This window comes from Brachyhypopomus gauderio, chromosome 2 (assembly GCF_052324685.1).
Source record: "Brachyhypopomus gauderio isolate BG-103 chromosome 2, BGAUD_0.2, whole genome shotgun sequence".
NCBI lineage: Eukaryota > Metazoa > Chordata > Actinopteri > Gymnotiformes > Hypopomidae > Brachyhypopomus > Brachyhypopomus gauderio.
Genome location: NC_135212.1, coordinates 26855004 through 26870210, shown reverse-complemented (window position 1 = coordinate 26870210; position 15207 = coordinate 26855004). Strand labels below are relative to the sequence as shown.

Here is a 15207-nt window from a genome sequence, read left to right as displayed (position 1 = left end):
CCAGATTGGACCTTACTGACTTCTGCCTACAATATGTTTTCTTTGCTAATTTCTCTAACCTAAGAGTAGTTTGTCACATGAAAGTACCAAATATGAAAATAAACATGGGGATTAGCCTTAGGCTAAGAAATGCATAGATAAGAATGAAATGATGTAATTTTCATCCACTTCCATGTCAGTTGAAAGCATACATCTGACGAAGAACAGCATAATAGCAACTGTTGAGAAAAACATGAGGGTATTTGAACAAATTTATTTATGCATTGTGGCATAATCTGTGTCCATGCTGGTTTATCCTTCAACATTCCCTTATAGAACAACGCAGTTCTTTTCAAATGAAAAGACCAAAATGAAAGAAATATCACATTCCAGGGTAGATGACTTTGACTGATGATTCAGCAGCACACTGAGTTCTCTTTCCACACATGCTCAACTTCACACAAATCTTAAAACCTCGTGGGACTACACAGAGCAACCAATCCATTCAAAAGAAACAACTAGAAAAATGGCACCACTTTATTATTGTTTTGTAATTTTAAAAAGTTAGTTGTATTAGGGCAAGTCTGTTCAGATCCAAGCCATTGTCTCCATTAATGTTGTTTCACAGTGACAACATGACCTGCTGACATAAGCAGACCAAGCCTCATTACAGTACCAAGAGGTTTAAGGCACACCCAGAGATCTGTACATGTGTCCCAAGAAGCTTCAAAAAGTACTTTGCAGGAGACAGTGGCAGCCGCAGCCCGTAGGACAGACTTCCTGAGAGCGGAACCACTCCATCATGTGGCACGTGTGCCCACCATGTCCACAGCTCAGGCAGAAGTTGGAGGAGCCACGCACAGCCACGTGGCAGATGGCACATTGGAACGTGAAGCGCTTACAGACGGCGCACTGCATTCCCCGGGCCTGACTCCGACAGTGGCAGCAGTACACGCCGAACTCTGCAGAAAAGAGAATGCAAAATAACGCACAATAAAAGTGGCTTCCAGAGTAATACAGACAAAATAACATGCATGTGTCGATCCCTGATTTTCATTTCAAAACTTCAAAAACAGTGTTCCCTTAGACCAGGGGTGCCCACAAGTTTTCAGCTTGCGAGCTACTTATAAGATGACCAAGTCAGAAAGATCTACCGGGGGGTTGGGGGTTTGTGAGACGGCGAACGAAATTTGTTGAGCGGGGGGTAATTTGTTGAGCGGGGGGTGGGGAGGGTGGCGAATGTAATTTGTTGAGCGGATTGCAGATTGGCTACCATGAATGTCAATCAAAATACAACCGTCAATGAAGATGGGTGATTTTTAATGCCACGCGATCTGCACGTTCCTTTGCGATCGACCGACACTTCCTTCGCGAATAGTTCACGTGGGAGCTTACCTATCCCTTTGTGTGGCTCTGGGGGGCAAGAAACAAATTTGAGAACCTCTGCTCTCTTTTCCTTCAGGCCCCAGCGGTGCAGGATTTCACCATAAGACTTCTTGAAGTCATCAAACTGCAAAGTATTGGCAGGGTCCAATAATCTAGATAAACAACAACATAGCCCTTCATCACTAACGTAAAACATAGGAGAGCTTATATAATGATGGTTCTGTCCAACAAATTGGCAGCAGTAAAGCTATTACGAATACCTTTTGTTCATGTCATGCTGCTCTTTCTCACGCTCACGTGGGTCTGTGTACATCTGGTTTGCGTAGCGATAGTCATCAGGCGAGGACTCTCCCCAGGGTGCGGCCTGTTCTGGGTCCCGCCCACCCATGTTCCATGTGGTGGTGGTGGTGGTGGTGGAGTCTGAGGTACTAGAGCAGGAACCTGATGTGACAGAGCTGGACGTGCAGCTGGGCTGAAAAGGAAAAGACCCATCCTTCCATTATAATAGGATAAATTAATACATTATCAATTAATAAATTGACAAATATAAATCCAATATAAGTTCAAACAAACAGGTAATTATAATTAAGCATAAGGGATATTATAACAAAGTACATTATACTACATTATAAAGCACATGTTGCATAACACACTTGAAACATTGTTTTAAACATTTTCTTCTGGAGAGACGTACGTAGCGGGAGTGGTGTACGGAGAAGCCGGAGGTGCGGGGCCCGTACAGTGTGAAGTAGTCCTGGGGAACGCCCTGGCCCCGGAACACACTGCACAGCATGGCCAGGCTCTGCACATCACTCATCTGACTGTAGTGTTCAAGCCTGCAAAAAAAGGAGACATATTCATATTCAGAAAATTAACTGGATGCAGTTCTTAATTTTTTACTCCACTATTAGAGTAGCATAATTTCTTTCTCTATAAATTTTAATACATCGGTTCCAGCCTGCCTATAGCTACTATCAGCAAAAAAATGCAACTTACAAAGTTTCCAGCAGTTGTCGTCCAAATGGGTGCCTAGCCCAAGGGAGGTCAGCATCAGGGTCAGAGTCAGGGCATAGGTCAAGACTGGTAGCTGCCGAGGCAAGGGCCCAGACCTTAAAAGAGACATTTATATGTACTAGTGTTTACGCAGTCATATACTAATGAGTGTTCATTACTGGATTTTTTCAAAGAAACAGTGAACCAATGAACCACACACATTATATACAAACAACTCAATAAATAAATCCTGTATACATAAAAACATCAGTACGAATCAGAAGACTGAACCAAGCGTGCTCACTGATCTGTTAGGTACCTTGGCTAAATCTCGACGCCCCACTGCCAGAGCTGCGGCTGCATTTTTATGACAGGTGTCCTGTATGTCATTCACATTAAGTCTGAAGACAGACAGATAAACGTCTTTGCACAGACAGCAACAATGTCTTAAAAGTGGATGAACTTTTGAAGGTACTGTAATCATTCAGAAGCAATCTAAAATTGTAAATCTTGTTTGTAACTCTCATACATACACGTAGGTCTCTCCGAGTGCTTTGTGGATGGGGAGGAGACAGGAGATTTCCTGAATGATGACTTTGCCCGCCAGTTTGATCGTTCTGTTGCTGTAGTCGGCTCCCTCTCGTTTGCTTTTCCAACGCCGTGATTTCTGACACACAAATTAGGCAACCAATGCAAAGCAAACAGAGGTCAACTGTTTGCATCTGTTTGACAAATACTTCTCTTCAAAATAATATAACTATTTATGCACTATAACGAGATGTCTAATACATTGTCAGGGAAAAGTCAGGTCTGGTGCTTCATCTCTTCGGGCCACACCACATTGGGCGGTGCCTGAACACACATGGGAGAGAGCGGCCAAGCTGTGGCCTAAGAACCTGGGCACACACCTTACCAGTAATCCAGTGATCCCTCCCACTCTGGCCATGAATGTCTGACCTATAGGGTCTTCGCTCACCTATGACTTACAGTGTTCTCACACTGGATGGCCAACACTTTGTATGAGGGCATGAACACTGCATATTTTTTGGGATTAATACCTTAAACATGGATCATGAGGCATATAATAGTGTTGTATCCAAAGTGACAGAAGATGATTATGATGATTTTAATGATTTGAATACACCTGTAAAATTAAACTTTAATTGGGTCAGAAATCACAGAATTAGGCAAACGAACAGAAGTGAAAGAAACCAAAAGAGAAAGTCACGAAGACCTTGATTCAAGGAGACAGCTTCTCATACATTAGGAGAGATGAGAGGGTGGGGTGAAGTAGGGAAAGAGTACCGGACAGTCAGGAATAGTCTGCAAAGACCAGCGGCGATGGGCAGACAGAGGGGGCTTCTGATGGGTGTTTGGGATAAAACAGACCACAGCGACATGTTTGAGGGAGACATACCACCAAAACACAAAGGGAAGAGACAGCAGAGAAAGAATGAGTGGGTATGACCCAGACACAGGAGGCTCGAGGAAGCAAACCCAGTAACTGGATGGAGTCTGACCTGAAAGCACACATCTATCTTTTACCAAACATTTAACATAACACAAATCAACTTTTTAATTCATATTTTCCCTCCCAATTTAGTCATGTCAATTCCCACCTACTGACTACCTATCCTCCACCTGTCAGATGACAGCACTGGCTTCCCCCAGGTGCTTGTATTTCTGTTGCTATCACATGCTGTGTTGCCAGACCATCTCTCGTTGTCCATGGTACTCAGCTCGCTAAACAAGTGCCCTGCTTCCTCCAGACTTTGATCTTACCCGTTCCTTGTAGTAGAATGAGGAGATGGAGACGTGCTCTTTATCTGAGCGGGTGGGGCTGCCACTGTACAGCCTCAGTGTGGCCTGAGACTCTGTGCGCATCTTCATTGGAGTCAGGAGACCACTGTGGTACGCCGAGAGTGCTGAAAGCGACCTGCACAATGGCACGTTTAGTCACCCACTGATGGAGTCATCTCAGTGTAGTGTGCGACCTACACAATGGCACGTTTAGTCACCCACGATCATCTCAGTGTAGTGTGGTCAGTGCAGAACTCCACATCTGCATTTAAACCTAATAAAGAAAAAAAGGCAGACTGCGGACGTTTACCTGGGCGTGGGTTCTGTAGAGGGGACAGTGTGATGCATAGACATGGGCCTGGTAAAATAAACCAGAGAGCCTGAGAAAGAAAAAAAAAAAACACGTTTGATTTCAAACTGCAGCAGTGATCACTCTGTCTATAATGAACCAATCCGTGGCTCCGGAACACACAGCATACACACATACAAACAGCAGCACAGGTGCATGGCAAAGGTTTTCTGCAACGCCTGTTTTACGAAGCTCAAACTCTTCCCTTCAAGCTGCCATATCTGATTCCCTAATAATAGGGAGGAGCAATGAACAACTGATGCCTTGATAGCGGCTCCACCCCCCAAGTCTCAATACACAGTACATATAGTACAACCCATGGGCACCTGGCATTGTTCAGTGATAATGTCAAGGTGGGCAGCATTGCGATGATGCAGCTGACTGATCAGCTGCAAATTCATTCTGTCTGCGCAGAGCTGGCAGTGGAGATTCTGCTGATAGACTGCACCACACACTCCTTCCCACAGGGTCACAGAACAACAGCACCTGCCCAAAACTGTGACTAGTTTCTTTAGTGTCACACCGTGGAAAAACTCGCAACTGAGAGTGCCTCACACAAAGCAACCGCATTTCACACCCTCCCCCTCACAAATCCAACACAATAGAGTCGGGTACACATTCCCTCTCCTGCACGGTTATAAATAAAGGCCTCTGGCCGTGGGACCGTCTGTCCCTGTCTCAGGGTTGGGAATGTACACCTACTGCACTCTCACACTGTATATGCGTCAAAATAAATAAATACATGTATGGCATGATATATGTATATATAATAGCGTAATAGTAGGCGTAATCAGAACAATTGTGGGTGACATAGGCAAAGACTTAAAACAATGTCTAAAGCAAAGAAACAAAAAAATACAGTAATGTACAAGCAGACAAGAAAAAACTCACAAACTAGTTAACTTCAGGACAGAAGTACAAACAGATCCTGCCAAAATCAAGAGGTGTTCCAATGAGAGGCGTCATGGTGAGCCCACCTGTGCCACAGAAGCGTGCCCCTGAGGTGCGTGGGAAAGGGATGTTGGCATCCTGGTAGGAGCCGTAGGTGTTGGTGACCCGGGGAAAGGCAGGAAGTGTAGGGGTCACCGAGTTGCTGAACACATGGGGATTAGTGCCATCCTCCTATGATGGACAAATAAAACACATTCAAGATGAATAATAAGGACAAATCATGTACGTCAAGTAAACTTCATGCAATCAGACAGATGTGTTTCATAAAGTGTGTGGTAACTAACACTTATAGAGCTGAATGGAGTACCGACTGAAACCATACTCAACGGTATAAGGTAGGAGTATTTTTTATGTGTTTGTTATAAATACAGAATATTATTTTGTGCTTGAAGCAAAATGATGAAGCCAAACTCACCATATCTGACTCCAAGCAGGAGACCAGCTGCCTCACACAAGGCTCCAAGCAATTCTGGTTCCGTTTCACTTTCTGAAGTGACGTGTCTGTCAAAATCTTGCATGAAATCAAACAATATGAAATTTTTAAAAGCAAAATTTCCCCACAGTACGACAGCACACTACAATATACAAATTTTTAGTCAATACTGAACTACCACTAAAATGAGAAATAAGGTAACTTTACATTACAGAATATTATAATGTGTATATGCTATTACAGTGTAATATATTTAGTAACACTGTGTAATGATGCATTGATGCAGTGTCCTCAAAGTATGGAAACCTGAGTATCAATGTGTGCAGAGCATTTTCAGAGCAAATGCAATGCATTGACAGTGTACTGTTACACATTACTCAGAGTATTACACTACAATTAAAAGTAGAGTTAAGCCATAACACTCAAGATGCAATGTGCAGAATTACTGGAAAATAATCCACTCAGAGACGTTGGTTATAGGAGGAACCCTGTACCTTCTGTATCTTTGTTTTCATGGAGGATGAGATAGTTGTAGGAGTCACGAACTGGAAGGAGGGTGCAGCATTGTTTGGGTACTGGGCTGGAAACTTCACCACCAGTCTCACATGATTGGCTCCACAGTGCGCAGACACAAAGCAGCTACGGTTCACAGCATCCATCTAGCCAAAGATTAGCCAACATACTCACAGAGATGCACTAGAATATCACTCGCTGCACAGACTGGAAATTCCCATGTTACTCAAATGCATTGGCCGGCGTGTGACTGGGTGTAGTAACTGTGTTTGTTCATTCTAACTGGGGTCCCTTGCGAATATAACTTCATTCGTTATTCTTACACAGAACAGGAACGTATTAATAGGAGACTGCGTTGGAGCAGCTCCCTGATGCTGGTGTTTCTGAACGGAATGGCTGACCTCTACATTGACATTGCGAATCTGCAGGTTGACCAAAGAGAACTCCTGCTGCAGGGTCTGGGGGAGGCCTGCAGGGTCCTGCCTGCTGCTGGGCCCCACGCCCACCTGCAAACCTTCAGCCTCGCCTACAGACGAGACAGAATTTAGTGCAAAACATTTAAAGGAATGTCAAAGGAAAGCAAATACAGTATTGTAATCTAATTTTGTAATCCAGTAATCTTATTCTAAGGTCACAACAGAAAGCACAGGCCAGGTGAGCAGCTACCTTGTGAATCATCTGCAGGTAGGCTTGTGCTGAGAGGAGGTTCTGAGTCCTGAGAGCGAAGCGCCTTCTCTGACTCTGTTGCGAGACTCATGCCCTCCATCAACTCCTCCACATTGTCATTGGCACACAGCTACAAGAGACAACCAGATATGAGTAATATATACTTAACCTGATATAAGTCACATCTAATACTTAAGGGCAGTAGTATTATTTATTCTCAAGTTATTCTGAGCATGCAAAAGAAGTAAAAACGTGTCTGTCACCTTTTGTAGCTGAGGATCTACCCTCCATATCCTCAATGTCTGATCTCTGGACCATGTAACAAGCTGGCAGTCCTTGGATCCTTAAACACAGGCACATGCAGTTGTACTAATGATGATACTTTGGTCACTGAAGGACTTTGCTTCCTCTGTGCATGACGCTGGCCTCGTTTTCTCACGCGGAACCCGAGCTCACCCTCTTTCTGAGGCCTCCACTGAAACTCCAGCACCACATCGTCGTGACCCACAAAGGCGTGAACGGGGCTGTTGAGGTCCAGGGTGCTCCAGAGCAGAAGGCTGTTCTCCCGCCGCAACTGGGGCACCATCACCGTCACCAGCCCATTGGAGAAGGGCTGCACGCAGGCACAGAGCACGGGGGGCGTTGAGTGCACACCACTCATATACCGAGACACACAGAACATACCGAGACACCACGTCACTAAAAGGATGATAGAATGTGAAGCGTCAGACTGTGCCATGCATAAGGAACGCAAGTGTGACGGGAAATGCAACTCCTGCACACTCAGGTCAAAAGGACAAATACAGAGCACACATCCACAGCTACTGAAGGGTGAGCATACTGTGTATCTGGCCTTCCAAACAGGAACTTGGCAAGACAGGATGTTGAGATATTTTCGAGGTTGTCTGTAGTCCCAGAACTGCACAGATAGATTAAGATCAAAGGTTTAAATCAAAATCAAGATGTATGTGATTCACAATTATTAATAGTCCAGAGAAATACATTTTAATTACCCTAACTGAGTTGTCCTGGCTGGAGGTTGCAAGGATGTATTCATTATCAGGATGCCAGTCTAATCCATGAATCTTTGATAAGTGAGCGGCCACATATTCCACGGCTGTATTAGGCTTCTGAAAAATGAAATACAGATACTGATAAACAAATACTTCAGTAAACATCAGATGGCTGGTCTAAGATAAACTATTTCATGACTAGTAGTGTTGAATCTCACTGACTAAATAATTTAATCCAAGCATATGACTAAAATATGACTTGTATTTTTTTACATTCTAGATTTCTCTTAAATAAATCTGATAGGACTAATTCCACAATTAGCCACATATGTTCACTGACAAATTATATTCCTCTAAAATTCTTGACTGATGCCAAGTGGCGGTTGGACACTAGAGGGCGCTAGGGCGTTGCCCGTTATTTTCATTTTAGAAAATTATTAAATAAAAATAAATAACTACTTATTTTAGGTATGAGTGTGTTAAAATACACAACAAAGGTAAATAAACATAGAACATATTGGTGAAAATTTGTTTCCTGGTTTATTTCTTCTCTGTTCTGTGATGACTAAAATGTTGCCCAGAGATCTGACACACGTAGAAATATAAATCTAGCTAATCAGCATCCTCTAATCTGATGCCTGAAGGGGAGCTTTATTGTCCCAAGCAGAGCGTGATGTAATAGGAACACCTGAAGTTATTGACAATAGTGAACGCAATTACTCAACACATGGCCTTTCAGGTGCCCAAAATTCAATGAGATCTCTTATCCTCAATCAATTTGAACGAACTTTACTCTGCAGGAAACCACCTCATGCTCTTCATCCACAGTAAAAAAGTGAACTGAGCTAAGATGAACTCACTTTGCAACTGCAAAGTTTAGAACACTGCATAACCTTTTAAAATGCAAGTCTTCTATTTCTTTCAATTGTTTTCTTTTAGTAATATTCAAATGTTTTTCACTGTAAATAAAAACACCTTGACATCTCCAAAGACTTCTTAACTCCTGCAGGGTTCTAAAAAATGTGTGGAAGCCACATAAACTCATCTATGCATCACACAAAGTTTCGCAAATAGCCTAAGACATTCAGTAATATTTGTATTTGGATGATGCATTCTGTACTTCAATCTGAGTACATAAGAGCTGCAGCTAATGATAAATGTCTGGAGTACTACAAAACGTTGGGGTTTGTTGTATTGGCATGTTGCTGAAACTGACAGAGTATGTCACAAACAGCCCCCCCTAGAATATATTTCACCAGTTTTTCATTTCTTTTTTGTAACTGGAAATGAATGCACTGGTTACCCGTTTGTCCCAGATTCGGACATCTCCGTCGTGACTGGAAGCGAGGCAGTGCTGATTCCTCCTGTTCCACTTCACTTGAGAGGCACCCGCTTCAGAATGTTAATGAAAGAGAGGAAGGAGAGTGAAGCAGGCATTACACGCTGCTCGAGGGACAGAACGGGTAGCTGTGAACTCACCCACTGCAGACAGGGCTACTGTTGGTTTTCGAGTGTCTCTAAAAAACGTTTAAAAGAAAATATATGACAAATTAGTAAAATAGCTTGCCAGAGAAAACATGATAATATGTGGACATAAATGTTTATGTTTTGTTGGTGCTGTTTTTTTCCATTGTCACCTTGTGTCCCATATGTAGATGTAGGTGTCTACAGAACTTGTAACAAGAAATTCTGGCTCAAACCAGGACCAATCCAAATCACTGGTCAGGAATAATAATAAAAAAGCCAACATCAAAAAGAATGGAAAAAAGCTAATATTAATATTATCAGATAATATTGCATATTAGATGCAAACAACACCAGCTTCTAACCTTATAACTCGTGTGTGGCCTTGCAGGGAAGTGTGAGCCTCTCCACATCCATCACGCCAAACATACAGGTCTACACGCTGGTTACTCTACAGAGATCAGGTCAGAAATCGGCACATTTACCAGCGGTGTATTGAACAAAATCATTATCTATCCAACCTCTAACTCCACATAACATTCATATTGTATGCATATACACACATTACATGTACGGTTATTCATTAACATCAAACATTTTAGAGAACATGATTTGACAGTTGATGAAGACATTGCACAATTTTGTCATAACCCACAACAGAAAGATGATTTTAGATGATGATCTCTTTTTCATACAGGAAAAACATCTAATGCTAATCTCACAGAAGCAGCTGTGGCCCTCGGTTGATCGTCTGTTGCTTGACCTGCCAGTTTCCTGCAGTTCTTGAATGGGGCGTTTAATGAATGTGAGGTATATTCACACTTACAGAGGCAGCAAACACGTGGGCTTCTGTTTTATGCGGGTTCCACTGCACAGTCCCAACATCCCACTTGCTCTGACGGCCTATTTTTCGAGGAGCCTCTGAGGGGGTCTCAAGGTTCACAACATATAAAAATCGCCTCCTAACAGTGTGAACACAGAAGTGTTAAATCAGCATGGCCAAAACCAGGTCATAGTCTACAGCACGTTTTAAAATGTTCCTTAAAATGATTAAAGCTCGTGAAGAAGACACCACAGGACAATGTCAATCAGACTAGCAGATGTTACAAAGTTCACACCATAATGTGTCAATGGGCATGACTACGCACCCAGAAAGGACAGCGTGGTGACCAAGACAGTCCACGGACATCGCAGTCGCCTACGAGATCACAACATCGGGAATTAATTCTAGTGAAAACAATTGATAACGCCAATAGATGATGGATAACGACACATAACCTACATTTTGCGCACAGCATATACTCGCTACCATTAAATGCAGGACATGTATGCAAAGGCTTTTCAAATATCTAGTTTCCCTGTCGGAAACGAGTTCATTTTGGAAAATGTGGTCATCTTAATTGACTAAAAACATTATGAGCTGAACTGTCTGTACTGTAAATACTTTGTCCCTTAAAATGAATAAAGCTTTAACTAAGCCAGCTGCCAGTAGTCTGTTACAGTGTGCACATCAGTAGTGAACTGGTGGACAACATCAAGTGTGAACTAGTAAAAGGATTTGGACGCTATATAAAAGGATTTGAAGTCTTTACCTGAGCGTCTCTAAACTCCACCACAAAATTCTCACTACTCCACCGGGCCGCCATGTTTCTCCCCCAAACGTCAACAAATGACATCACGAGATCTGCATGTTCTCGCGAGATTTACGTGTTCCTCGCCTGATAGACACGTTCGCTGTGTTCAAGATGGCAGCCACCAGGGTCCAACATGTTGTTGCTGATGCTGGAGCTTTTTTAAAAAAAGCTCCTTTACATGTAAGTTTCAAAGGTGATACCGATAATAGTAGGTTGGATTAAACTGTGACATGCTAAACTAACTGCTCACGGTCAAATGGCGATTCCATTTTAGCGTGAAAGGTACTTTTTGGTATCAGCGATGACGTTATGCTGTGATGTACTACCGCTAGTTAATGCTAGCTCTACTAGCTTTTCATTATGATGTAAAAATCAGCCAGCGAGTATTTTGACATTATTATCCCAAAATATAATTTGGGATTTATGTCACTTTGTTTTAAATTAGCATATGCAATGAACGTTAACGTCCCTCTTAACAAAAACATGTTGAAGAATATACGTACGTGCTTGTACTCTTGACTTATTATTGTGTCTGTTTAGGAAATTGGGGAAAATATCTATTCTCTCAACGATGTCGTGAATGAAATTCGGGATAAACAAACAAAAAAGAACCTGGCCTTCTTACCGTACAAACTCAATTTCAAAGAACCCTTTCCAGAACACGTACGATTCGGTGAGTGCCCATCTCAACGCAAACAAACTGGCCTACTGTGGCATTTTCCACTTTCCAGGTTTGCGTGTGCGTTATTCCTCTCCTTTGTACTGTAAATTAACTGGTTACTGTAAATGCCTGTGCAGGATCGTACGTATATATGATCTATCTGATCATACTTATGTATACACTATAACACTGTCTTTGTTTACTAATTTGCAGTTACCGAGTTTTCGAAAAAGACAGGAGACTACCCCAGTCTTTCAGCAACAGACATTAAGGTCTTGGCTTTAACCTACCAACTGGAATTGGAGAATGTTGGAGCTGCTCACCTGAAAAAAGAGCCTGCTGTACAGGTGTTGTTGCATTAGGTTTAGTTTAAAGTAATACTTGCATAAAAAATGTGTTGTTTGACTTATTGGAGAATGTCTTAACATAAACTTTAGGTTGAAGTACGCAGCACACAGAGACATCCAGAATCTCCACTTGACATTGCTGGTTTCCACCTTCCCTCTAAAGTGAGTAATCAACTCACCAGCTGCCTGTTCTGTCATCAGTTTTTGTATTTTCATACTTCAATGGCCATATGTACACATACTGTCTCAGACATAGGTCATATGCATTTTGTATGAAACATTTGTTGATTTGGAACAGATTTTGCTGAGTCGTTTTTCTTGAAAGCAAAACAAAGGGTAAATAATTGGGCGCACTTACTGAATATGCTGGCTCATGACGGGACCAGCATGCCCACATGATAATACAGAATATGTTTGCATTTCTTCAGAAGGGTGCATCTGCATCTCAAACACTTATTCAGCTTAACAGGGCCCAGTCTTTCAAAAGCTTTTAGTGTTAAGATCATCTTAAAGTGAGGGAGAATGAATTCAGAATGTAACACTCTACCATTCAGTGATGATTCTCTGTGTTTCATTGCTTTTTGGGAAATACAGTATGCATGTGGTTACATATGGAGAGCATATTTACTGAGTAACACATTAATTCCTTTCTTTAACCCAACACCAGAAATCCTCAAAATGTCCAGATGCTGATGTTCAGAATCCTAGAGTGTCACCTGAACCTCAGACTGCTGAGAGCTCAGAGTTCAACAGCTTCCAGTTCTGGAGGACGCCTCTGCCCAGCGTTGAGGCTGATCTACTGGAACTGCTGGTGAGGACATCTTGTGGATCCTGACTGCTGTCAATGTCACTTTGCTCTCACTTTATTAACAACTTTGTAAACCTTTTGGTCATGGTGAAAATGAACAGTTTTAAACACTGAATCTATTTATCTACTATAGGGTGCAGACACAGTTGTGGTTACCGATAAACTGCAGTCTGTTGACCTGTCAGGTGATAGTCAGAAAACAGTATCTCAAACTGTATTAGAAGAGGGGGGAGAAAATTATGGTGTGGAGAAGGAGGTGGAAGACGAAGAGGAGAATGACGAAGAGGATGATGGTGGAGGTTGGATCACTCCTGGTAATATCAAACAAGTCCAGATGGAAGTTGGAAATTGCCAGCAGTCAGCAGATGTCAAAGTGGGCTGTGTTACCACAGACTTTGCCATGCAGGTATGTCATGTAAACAATCCCTTTAGAATTATCTTTAATTTTTTTTTCTCGGTACAATCGCTAATAGCACGCAGATGTTAGTACTAGATAGTACTAATCACAGGAATAATTTTCCAACCAGACGTAAACGGGGCTTCACACAACTTGAAATAATCATTTATACATCCTATGTATGAATCATCCAAGTCTACTTCGGAGAGTGTGTGAAGTGCAGATGACCTAGAGTTATGGGGAAACTGTAATGACTGGATCCCGAGAGCACTATTGTTCTATTGGCATAATATATAGACAAATAATTATAAATAGAACTGGTTAACCATGAAAAGAATGATTACCTTTGCGTTTTTGCTTCCTCTTCTGAGCAAACATTTGCTGTTGTTCCCAACAGAACGTTCTTATTCAGATTGGTCTTAATGTCCTCTCAGTGAATGGAATGTTAATCAAACAGACAAGAAACTATATCCTACGCTGTCATGCCTGTTTCAAGTGAGTGGTATAAAAATGATTACCAAATATATGCAACATTCATAAGGCATATGTCATTTCCAGTGAAAGCTGTGGATCTGATAAGATGGTGACAGTATGTTTATAGCTTTCTTGTACCATTATTTGCATGAATTAGTACATTCATTTATTAAATTATAAACTATTCTATTTCCCCCTCTCAGGACCACAACAAATATGAATAAAACCTTTTGTCCAAACTGTGGCAACAGTACACTAAGGAAGATTGCTGTGAGTCTCAGGGAAGATGGCAGTATGCAAATGCACTTTTCCAGGAACCCCAAAGTGCTCAATCCTAAAGGCAAAAGGGTATGTAGTGTTCTTTAGCCTTTTCTTTTATACCGGAGAGACGGGTCCATCAGTCACCAAAGCGAATCCCACAGTAGTTGGTGAAACCTTAGGGCTTTTACTTTGCCAGTATGTGACACTATTCATTATGGTGCCCATATTTTACCTGATCTGATTTTATTCAATTACAGTTCCTTGTTTAAAAAAAGGTGCATCATCTCAGATTTCACTTTTATTTATTTTCATATGAATTGTTTGAATAGCTAACATTAACAAGAATCACATACTTCTCACCTCCAGTTGGCTCTTATGTTGCTGTCAACAAGCAGATGTCCTTTAAGTTGTTGAATATAGGGGATTTTTAGTTTTAAAATTGTAAGCTGAACTATTTATTACAATAAATTTTAGAAGTATTATGGAAATACTTTTGATTATAATAAATTGATAATCCCAAATTCATTGATTTTTGTACCTCTACTGTTCAAGTGGAGATACTGAAGGGTTTCTTCACCATTTCCTCTGCAGTACTCCTTACCTTTACCACAAGGGGGCAAACATGCTAACAATCCCCAGCTGGTCGAGGATCAGCCTTTCCCACAGCAGAGACTGTCTAGGAAGGCACGTCAGAAGACTGATGTATTTGACCCAGACTACCTAGCAGGCACCTCGCCGTTCATGGAGCACGACGTCTACAGCAGATCAGCCAACCTGCACCTGCGTGATGGCCAGAGCGGAGGAGGGAGACGCCGCACCAATCCCAACGCTTCACACAAGAAGTTTGTGAAGAAAAAGTGAATGTTTCCTGACTATATTCTGGTCATGGAAAGATGCTGCGTTTGGAAAATAAAGTTTTTTTTTTCTTACATAAATATTTCAGCATGTTTTTCAAATGATTATATTATTAAGACCCAAAAAAGAAAGGCCTTTTAGGGGAAGGATGTAGGTTAACTTTTAAATGTATGTTTACATTATAACATGTGTTGCCCTTTCTAAATAAAAGGCAAATGTGCAA

General features: G+C 41.8%; 2 protein-coding genes across 3 annotated transcripts; one reads left to right on the top strand and one right to left on the bottom strand.

The window, feature by feature from the left end:
- Positions 1–233: 233 nt before the first annotated feature.
- On the bottom strand, positions 234–11223 carry wdr59 (WD repeat domain 59). 2 transcript variants are annotated; one of them, XM_076992602.1, is made up of 26 exons: positions 11140–11223; positions 10696–10745; positions 10374–10509; positions 9913–9998; positions 9721–9801; positions 9563–9600; positions 9387–9475; positions 8084–8200; positions 7912–7989; positions 7527–7683; positions 7334–7413; positions 7071–7200; positions 6806–6930; positions 6386–6550; positions 5874–5969; positions 5485–5629; positions 4469–4538; positions 4141–4294; positions 3664–3720; positions 2892–3025; positions 2678–2759; positions 2362–2474; positions 2060–2201; positions 1626–1837; positions 1375–1517; positions 234–941 (listed from the first exon to the last, which is right to left on the bottom strand). In XM_076992602.1, exons 1-26 carry the CDS (start codon positions 11221–11223, stop codon positions 706–708), a joined length of 3000 nt encoding a protein of 999 aa, XP_076848717.1. In that variant the 3' UTR covers positions 234–705. The 2 variants fall into 2 exon arrangements, with proteins under 2 accessions (XP_076848717.1, XP_076848716.1); XM_076992601.1 differs by lacking the exon at positions 3664–3720.
- Positions 11224–11259: 36 nt separating this feature from the next.
- Positions 11260–15207, top strand: nob1 (NIN1 (RPN12) binding protein 1 homolog). Its single transcript, XM_076992604.1, has 9 exons — positions 11260–11361; positions 11722–11854; positions 12056–12189; positions 12280–12351; positions 12857–13000; positions 13131–13403; positions 13792–13889; positions 14072–14216; positions 14721–15207. The coding sequence occupies exons 1-9, from the start codon at positions 11293–11295 to the stop codon at positions 14988–14990; spliced, it is 1338 nt and encodes a 445-aa protein (XP_076848719.1). The 5' UTR covers positions 11260–11292; the 3' UTR covers positions 14991–15207.